Here is a 9910-nt window from a genome sequence, read left to right on the forward strand (position 1 = left end):
ATAAAAAGGCCAATGCTATGCTGGGGATTATTAGGAAGGGTATTGAAAACAGATCAGCCAATATCATAATGCCCCTATATAAATCAATGGTGTGACCTCATTTGGAATACTGTGTGCAGTTCTGGTCACCACACCTTAAAAAGGATATTATAGCTTTGGAAAAAGTGCAGAAAAGGGCAATTCGAATGATAAAAAGGTTGGAACACTTTCCCTATGAGGAAAGGTTAAAGCGCTTAGGGCTCTTTAGCTTGGAGAAACGACGACTGAGGGGTGACATGATTGAGGTTTATAAGATTATGCATGGGATAGAGCAGGTAGAGAAAGAGGTACTTTTCTCCCTTTCTCACAATACAAGAACTCGTGGGCACTCCATGAAATTGCTGAGCGGTCGGGTTAGAACGGATAAAAGGAAGTACTTCTTTACCCAAAGAGTGATTAACACATGGAATTCACTGCCACAGCAGGTGGTGGCGGCTACAAGCATGGACGGCTTCAAAAGGGAATTAGATAAGCATATGGAGCAGAGGTCCGTCAGTGGCTATTAGCCACAAGGTATAGATAGGGACTCTGGGGCAAGTGATGCTCTGTCTTCTTGGTGCTTGGGGGGGTCAACAGTGGGAGGGCTTCTAATGTCCTGGCCCCACTGCTGGACCTCCTGATGGCACCTGGTATTTCTGGCCACTGTGTGACAGAGTGTTGGACTGGATGGGCCTTTGGCCTGATCCAACATTGGCGTCTCTTATGTTCTTATGTAGGTTCCTTGTCTGAGGTGACAGCCAGCATGGTGCAGTGGGCAGAGTGTTTGACTAGGGTCTGGGAGTCCCAGGTTCAAAAACCTACTCTGCTAGGGAAGCTTGCTAGGGTATCTTGGGCCAGTCACCCATTCTCGGCCTAACGCATTCAAAAGCCTTCGACCACGCATTCAACAAGCCTGACAACAGGGTGACTGGGTGGGTAATGTGAACTCTTTAGGCCACTTGAGTCCCAACTGGGGAGAAAGGTGGGGTATAAGATGAAGTAAATAAATCAAGGTACATTGCCTGAGGCATCACTCAAGACTTTTGCTCCCAGGATTCTTGCCTGATTCGTTGCAAGATTGAATGCCTGAATCAGGGCTGGCCCCAGCTTATTTTGCACCCTAGGTGAGGATCCCTTCTGGCGCCCCCCCCCATGTGCCCACCAATTTTCAAAAATAAATGCATTTTATGAAGAATGAAAAACACAAATAATCAAGAAACTCCCAGAGTACGGGGCCAGGTGCAGTTTGGCGCCCCTAAGAGCTGGCCCACTGTAGGCGATCGCCTGGTTCGCCTAGTGAGTGAGCCGGCCCTGGCCTGAATAGTTCTCCATGTTAAAAACCAAACCAAACCTAGAATCCTGTGCCATGATCCGGTCACACGGCAAGCATATCGCGATTTGTTCCCGCTGTAGATTTGATCGGGGATATCTTTAAGCGGGTTCGGATGACCACACATCCCTTGCCCAACCGCTTGCTTTGCACGACAATGCTCCAGGCACTGTCCAGACAGCTGCGCTACCCAAGTGGCAGTGTGGCACAATTTTTAAAAAATGTGCATGTGCATATGCGCACGCGCACGCAGGCACACGATGGTGAAAGTCGCAAACAAAAAAAGTGCCAGAAGAAGGACATTCAGACGACCTAATTGCAATCATTGCAAGAGATGGCTGTCCAGATAGGCAAAATCGCAGATTCAAAGCGCAAATACCCAGAAAGTGTCGGAAAAGTCGCTAGGGAACGGGGAGGATCACGCGAGTCAGCCCACTTCGGTGCGGGAGACAGATGTGGGCATCTGATCAGCAATTTTAAATGCGAGAGGGAACAGCGGTGAAACCTGATCAAAATGACCGTGATGGAGAAGAACACGCAGGGCTTTTTTTCTGGGGAAATCCACTGGAACCTCTTCTACAAAATTCTTTTTAAAATGTTGAAAAGTTAATGAGTGTTCAGTAGGCAGATTGAAAAATTCATTTCCCTCCTGAGAGTTCTGGCATAGGGCTGCCAAATGACCCCGAGAGGCGGATTTCCCCCCGCTTTCAAGCCCCGATTCCCGCTCTCGCGGAATCGGGCCCGGGGGAAACCCCACCCCCATGTGCGCGTCACCCGAAAGTGACGTCGCACGCTGGGGGTGGGGCCACGCCATTTGAGGGGAAAACAAAGAGTTTTCCCCTCAAATGGCGTGGCCCCGCCCCGGACGCTGGCCAGGAGCCCCCCGCTCCCGGCCAATTCACATTTGGCAACCCTATTCTGGCACCTCTTTTTTTAAAAAAGAAAGAAAGAAAAAGCCCTGAAAGCACTAGTTAGAAAGTTCGTGAGTTTTCAGTATACAGATTGAAAACTTCATTTCCCTCTTGAGAGTTCTGGCACCTCTTTTTTTAAAAAAGAAAGAAAGAAAAAGCCCTGAAAGCACTAGTTATAAATTTTTTGTACCTTACCTCAGATTTGCATTCTCCTGTGAGTTTTTCTCCTCAGTCGTCTGTTCTTGGGACGCAATGTTTTTCTCTGGGATTTCTGGCCTGATGTGTTCCTCAGTACCAATCCCATTTGCCTCAGGAAGGCCTTGCTCCTGCCCTCTAGCTTTGCCTCCTGTGCCCTCACCAAGTTGCCCCAGCTCAGGAAAACCCTTTGAGATGGTGGTCACAGCGACAGGCCCCATCGTTTGGGAACAGGCTGGGCTGGGATTGTCTTTGGGCGGCAGCGTCTCTTGGAGCTCCGATTCCTCATCTGGTATGGAAGCCTCTTTTTTCAAGATAGCCGCGACAACAGTCACACAGGGTTCTGGGACAGCTGGTAATGGGGCATCCTGAATCCTGTCTTTGGAGGTCTCCCTGGCTTTAGCCTTGTCCCGTTTCCCTGACCGCCCACAGCTGGCCCTTGGCATGGTCCCCATGTGGCTGTACATGTCACACGAGCGGGCATAAGGGGATGGGCTTTTGGGCATGGTATTCAAGTCATCCTGTGTGCTTTCAATGGTGGGCTCCAGGAAGCTGTTTGAGGACAAATGACCCCCTCCAGGGGTCTCAATAACGCTGGGGGCGACAGACACTCGGCGGAAGGTAAAGGCCCATGGGATACTGCTCAGGCTCCCAAACCCTTTAAACTTGAGGAACTCTGGAAAAGAGAAAAAGACAGAGTTGGTCAGTGAGGGGACAAATTCTGGAAGATTCTATATTAATTCATACTGCAACGTGTAGCCCTCTCCAGGGGTCATTTCGTAGAAAAATGGGTGCAGGAGCTCATTAGCATAACTTATTTGCATAACTTATTTGCATATGCCACTCCCCCTGACATCACCAGAAGTGTGTCAGAAGGCAACACCCACCACTCAGGCTCCACTGGACTGTTTTGGATTGCTAGCTATTGGGGGGGGGACTTGCAAATCTGCCCTCACAGAGGAGGGAGAGCTTGTACCTGAAGGCGAGCTGGGGGGGGGGCTCTGCAACTTACCTGGCTGCTTCTTGCTCCACGTGGCCCGATTGAGGGCTGCTGGGAGCAGGGGGCGGGGCTTGTTGCATGTCCCGCCCCCAGGGCTCCTTACTGCCGGAGCTCCGCTCCTGTGCGCTCCCACAGGAAATGACCCCTGGCCCTCTCTCATCCCTTGGCCTCGCTTTGTTTAAGAAACAACAACCATAGGTAAATATGCCTGTCTGCTGAGGTGACCTCTTTATGCTTCTGAAAGCCCACAAAAGCTTCTGCCACAATAAATGTGGCTATTCTTGAAGTGCCACAAGAATCTTTGCCATTTTCTCTGAGGGAAGGAGGCAGAGTTGGTGACTGCTCTGGCACTGTCTTCAGAGTCTGCCTCAGAAATATGCTACTTTGCCTCATGGACAGTGAAATGTAGTGGGTTCGAGACATGTAGTAATCAGCTCATCATTTATTAAGTGATTTCAGCAAAACATAAGATGCCCTTAGCAGGCCGAAGCCCTGCTTAAATGTGTGCACAACACCACACCCCATACACACCCACTACCCATTATTGGCTATTTACAGTGCGACTCCTGGTCTATAGGTTCCTTTCAGGATCCTAGCTGCCTATTGTTCTCGGTTACAAGCTTGGTCCGTCGATGTCGGGCCCAGGACATAACAGACAGAAACCACGAATTCCACTTTAAGATTCCCAGTCCACTCCCAACTGCTGATATTTTAGAACTGAATTTCCTACCTTTGTGGGAATCACTGTTGCCAGGTACCCCCTGGCCCCTGGTGGTGCATAAGGGGAGTAGGGTTGCCAGATCCAGACTGGAAAACTTCTGGAGATTTGGGGGTGGAGCCTGGAGAGGACAGGTACCTCAGTGGGGTACAATGCCAGAGAGTCCGCCGTCTAAAGCAGCCATTTTCTCCAGGGGAACTGCTCTCTGTGGTCTGGAGATGTAATTCCAGGGGATCCCCAGGTCCCACCTAGGGTTGCCAGGTCTTACCTGCCTCCTGGTGGGGGGCTCCAAGCCCAGCTCCCAGAGTCTTCAGGGGACGCTCTAGCATTTGAGTTTTAAAAAAACCTCTATGGTCATCATAGAGTTTTTACCCAAATGCTAGAGTGTCCCCAACACAACGTGCCTGGCGCGATGACGTCGCCTCCGGGTGATGTCATTGCACTGGGCACATCGGGCACGACGGGGTTCTTCAGGGGTGGGTCAGATTGGGGCCCCCGAAAGCAGGAAAATCCTCGCCCCCATCGGGGGGATGGGAACCCTAGTCCCACGTGGAGGCTGGCATCCCTAGTGGAAATGCTACCACACAGAAGGATTTGTTACATGTGGGCCCTAATGCCTGGATCCGCTCTTGTACTCCATGTAGGAGGCCTTTGGTCATCATTACAGCTCAACCTGTCCCAGGGCTTGATACGGTTATATTCACAGTCACACGCGCCCCCCCCCCAAAGGCTATAGAGAGCTGGCGTGGCCTAATGGATAGAGCGTCAGACTAAGCTCCAGGGAGGCCCAGGCTTGAATCCCTACGCTTCCGTGGAAGCTTGCTGGTCACATTTTCTCAACGTAGCCCACCTCACAGGGTTCTTGTTGTGAGAAAAAAATAGAGGAGGGATGAACAAAGTTCTAACCCACTTTGTGTGTCCCCCCCCCACTGAAATAAAAAGTGGGATAGAAACAAAAAATGCAAAATGAATGTATAAATGCTGTACCTATTTAATAAAGCCCTAAAAGTTCAAGAGGCGATACATAACATCACAACGGGATTTCAAACGTTCCATCTATCCTTGCAACAATTCCATACTGCAACTGCACATGGCTGCACACTGCGGTATGCTCTAGTCCATCTGCTGCATGGCTGCATTCTGCAAACTCTGTCCTCCACGGTTTTAAAAGCCAGGAGGGTGTTTGTTCTTTAGGTTAAAGCAGGCCCATAGCTACAGTGGGGTGGGGCATTTCGGGGCCCAGCCCCCTGACTTCCTTCTGAAGCCCACCCAACTGCCATCTGGCCCAGGCCCGCCGCCACCGCCCCTTCCCCAAGCACAGCTTGCTTCCCCACCGCTGCCACCTCCACCCGTTACCCAAGCGGCTGGTCAGTTTCCCTGGCACGGCTCCAGTGTGCTCTCTCCAGCCGCACGGAGAGATGCTGGGTTTCATGGGACGCCTCCGTGGATGAGCAGCTGCCTGCTCCAACCGGCAAGCGTGAATTTTAAAAAGTTTATTTTAATCTCATTTTTTATCTTTGTGACGTCAGGGCTCCCCCAATTTATTTAAAGGCTCTCCGGATTACAAAATCCTGGCTACGAGCCTGAGGAGATGGGGAATTATTCGACAAATGGGAGACTCGTGGCATCATAAGTACGTTAAAGAGCCATCAAGTTGCAGCCGACTTATGGCGACCCCAGCAAGGGGCTTTCGAGGCGAGTGAGAAGCAGAGGTGGTTGGCCGTTGCCGGCCTCTGTGGTCTTCTGGGCAGGAGGTCTCCCATCCAAGTACTAACCAGGGCTGACCCTGCTTAGCTTCCGGGATCTGATGAGATCGGGCTGTACCATGCCGCCTTTCCTCCCATGGCACCATAGATCCATGCATTTATATGCACGTGCATTAGAGACAGGATGCACCCACCCTTCGCCCCTCCACAAATACCAGTTGGGAGCTGAACCCTGCAGAACCATAGCCCTAGCAACCAATGCTCCCTCTAAGCTGTGGAGTCTTGTGAGCAAAAATTCTACTTTGTGAGCTACCGGCATTAAAGTTGTGAGTGAGCGATTTGGCTACTGCATAAATTAGTTTGCTGTGGAGCCATCCTTCCTGAGCCAAGACAAAAATGTGTGAGCCGGAGGCTAAAAAACTGAGCTAGCTCACAGTAATTCATCTTAGAGGTAACACTGCTAGCAACTCATATGCACAAATGTCGAACAAGGCGTTTTATCATGGACTGTGGTCTATCAGGGGCAGGTTCCAGGCAACGGGGCCAAACCTGGACAGAATGATGGAATTAGCTCCCATTGATGAAAACATCGATGCGGTATCTGACAGAGTGAGCTTTGACTCACGAAAGCTTACGCCCCGGAAAATCTTTTTTGGTCTCTGAGGTGCTATCGGACTCATCTTTTGTCACCCTGGGTTCTAAATGTGAGATTAAAGGAACAGCCGTTCGATCAGAATACATAGCAATACTTTTTTCCGGGTGGGCTGTGTTTAAAGCAGACCACATTTAGGAGCAAGAGAGCCACAGATCTCCAAACAAGGAGCAGTGACGCAAGGCACCACTTGCACCCAAATGAAGAAAGGGGAACCTGCCAGGGAGGTTCCCCCTGGTAGCAGGCGAGGTCGGGGCCCCCAGAGTACTGCTAGCAAGCAGCCTTTGCTGCAACAGAAACAATCCACCCATTTCCGGGACGAAGGCATGTCGGTCCACCTGATCTCTGTCGCCTGTCACCTCCTCGGCTCACAGCTGACACCTGCGAGCGCACAATAGTAACGTTAGTGGTATTTATAGTTACCACAAAACAGGATGGGTGACCGAGTGCCAGCCCACCCCACCTCTTCTTCACACTGGCAATAATGTTTCACAGAACTTGTCTCAGAACATCTAAGAATTCCAGGGACACGAATTCTCTGATATTCGCTACTAGTTGACAAAGTGAATTTGCACTGGCCGGAAAGGTCTGGGGAACAGCATTTTCATAGGCCTGTAAACATTCCCATCTATCTAGATCAGTGATGGTGAACCTTTTAGAGACCGAGTGCCCAAACTGCGACCCAAAACCCACTTATTTATCGGAAAGTGCCAACACGGAAATACTGAGGTTTTACTTTAGAAAAAAACAACTCATACATTAACTTAAGATGATCCAAACAAAGTAAGGAAAGCAATCCCAAATGCTTTCATTTACTTAAAATTATTTGGCAGAGAATTCGATACTTTAATGATGGTCTGGGCCTGGCTGGGGTGATGGCACGCGTGCCCACAGAGAGGGCTCTGAGTGCCACCTCTGGCACCCGTGCCATAGGTTCGCCACCACTGATCTCGATCCATAGTCCACTCAAACCCCAAAGCCTCTGGGCAGGTAAAACCACATTATCGATCTACAAAATATAATCCGTTACTCATTTAGCACTGGTCACGAAATCTCTGCACAACCAATGATAATGCCTAATAGCCAACCCTTGAATAAAGGACTTTTTGTCCACACACGCTTGCTCGGTTGCATCACATAATCTCAGGAACCACAGATTATGACTTCAGAGTGCCTCCAACAACTGTATGACAGGCAGGCTTCCTACTGGTGCAGCTGCCGCCAGCGTAGAGATACAGTGCTGGAGGGGAGCGTCATAACCTTCTTATTTTTGTGTGTCACGCAGCTGTCAAAAGCACAGGCGCCCAGCCACCAAAAAAAGAAAGAAAGGGAAGGTAGGAATCATAGCCACACACTGCAGGGGAAAGACGGTTGCAGTCTCTCCTCCACACACCCCTAGATTCCCTTTCCACAGAAGTCTCACAAGGACCAGTAAGTTTATTTCTTCCCACACACTCGCTGCCCATAAGCAAGCCACACAGAGACAGCCTGCCGGCTCCTCCACATTTACTTACTCTTTTTAAATCCTCCTCCTCCTTTCTTCTGGCTTTCGGCCATCTTTCAGCTTTGGATGGGGATACTGTAACCAGAAGTTTGCAAATGCGGTACGCTTTCATCCAGCCCTCCCCCCCCCCAGCCTCCCTTCCTTTCCCACACCCTCCCCCAACCTCTCGCTTTCTTTTTTGCTCACTATTTCCTCTCTCGTTGCACAACACACGCTTGCTGCACGCTGAACAGTGCCGGCTTGAGCCTCGTTTGCAGCCGGAGAAGCAGCCAAGGTGTCAGCACTGTGCAACGGGCGAACCGTCTTTCATATCGACCGCCTCCCCCCAAGTCTGCATGCAGCACGCCAGCCCAGCCCTGTCTTCTCGAACCCGCTTCTCTTGGCTGTCATAGAAGAGGATCCGAAATGGGGTTGCCAACTTCTTTCAGCGGGTGCTGCTCCTTGGCCTTTAGCAGCAGCCTGAGCTGCAGAGCCCTGCACGGGATCTCGCTTCTCCCCATGTCAGGACAAGCATCACCAGCTGCTTGCTGCAGATCAGGTGACAGTTAAAAGCACAGGGGCAGGCCAGGCAGGGGTGTGTGTGTGTGTGTGGGTTCTTGGGGCTAGCCGGTGACCTTGTTTGGAGACAATTTATTGATATTTTATTTTATTAATTCAATTTATGCCCTGCCCTCCCCGCAGGCGGGTTCAGGGCGACAAGCTATTCAGTATTTGTCAGGCCTGAAAGTTTGCTGGCTGAGCGTGTGTACATGGGACGCCAGTGAAGCCAGGGAGTATATGAGAGCCAGTTTGGTATAGTGGTTAAGAGCGGTGGACTCTAATCTGGGAGAAACAGGTTTGATTCCCCACTATTCCACATGAAGCCAGCAGGGTGAACTTGGACCGGTCAAAGTTCTCTCGGAGCTGTTCTCTCAAGAGCCGTTTCTGTCAGAGCTCTCTCAGCCCCACCTACCCCACAGGGTGTCTGTTGTGGGGAGAGGAAGGGAAAAGGAGATTGTAAGCAGAATTGCTTGGAGGACACTGCCATGAACATGGATTAAAAAGAGAGTGCAGAAAGAGTCACCTGTTCAGATCCAGACTTTCTTGTCAGGAGGTACATCTGTGCAGCAGCTGTCTGTGTTCCGTGCCCTTTTGTGTGTACTTGCAATACCCAAAATAATGCAATCCTTAAAAAAAAAATCCAGACCAAATGCTCAACTTGGTCCAACTGCATCCATTCTCTATTACACCACCCAATAAAAGCTGATTCACACATCCAGAAATAGCATTTGCCGAATAGCAGAAACAGGGCCTCAGGCTGTAGGTGGGGAATCTGATGTTTGGCCACCGTTACAAACACACACACAACAAATGACAAAACACACTGTGCTGGTGGAAAGTTCGGATGAACGTTACAAGAGGTTTGTTTCTGGAAGAGAGTTTTCAAACCTGTGTTAACCCTCGCTGGGGTTTGATGTGGTACCGCTCCCAAGAAGGACCGTACCACTCACTACTGATGTGTAACTGGCTGTAAGTAGGTGTCCCTCTAGGGTTGCCAACCTCCAGGTGTGACCTGGAGATCTTCCTGTGTAACAACTGGTCTCCAGGCGACAGAGATCAGCTCTCCTGGAGGAAATGGCCTTGCTTTGGAGGGTATACTCAACGGTATTATGTCTTATTGAGTTCCTTCCCTCCCCCAAGCTCAGGGTTGCCAGCTTCCAGGTGGCACCTGGAGATCTCCCACTATTCCAACAGGCCCTTAGCAAGGATTTCTTTTGTCGGGGGGGGGGATTTAAATTTATCAGGGGGACACCTAATTGATTTAATTAAAGTAAGTTAAATTAAGTGCCCAGCCGCTTTTTGCCCAGCTACACACTGATGGCCTCCTCATCTCCCT

The 9910-nt window shown here is 50.3% G+C and overlaps 1 protein-coding gene across 1 annotated transcript in view; it reads right to left on the reverse strand.

Moving 5' to 3' along the window:
* SH2D3C (SH2 domain containing 3C) overlaps positions 1-8112 on the reverse strand; it is a 129221-nt gene extending 121109 nt beyond the window's left edge. The window contains exons 1-2 of the mRNA XM_015410405.1: positions 8045-8112; positions 2455-3130 (exon numbers count right to left, since the gene is read on the reverse strand). Coding sequence (XP_015265891.1) covers positions 2455-3130; positions 8045-8087 — 719 coding nt within the window. The 5' untranslated portion in view covers positions 8088-8112. The remainder of the gene's footprint in view (positions 1-2454; positions 3131-8044) is intronic.
* Between the last annotated feature and the right edge of the window lie 1798 nt (positions 8113-9910).

The sequence above is a fragment of the Gekko japonicus genome, unplaced genomic scaffold, assembly GCF_001447785.1.
Source record: "Gekko japonicus isolate JY-2015 unplaced genomic scaffold, Gekko_japonicus_V1.1 scaffold1863, whole genome shotgun sequence".
NCBI classification, from domain to species: Eukaryota; Metazoa; Chordata; class Lepidosauria; order Squamata; family Gekkonidae; genus Gekko; species Gekko japonicus.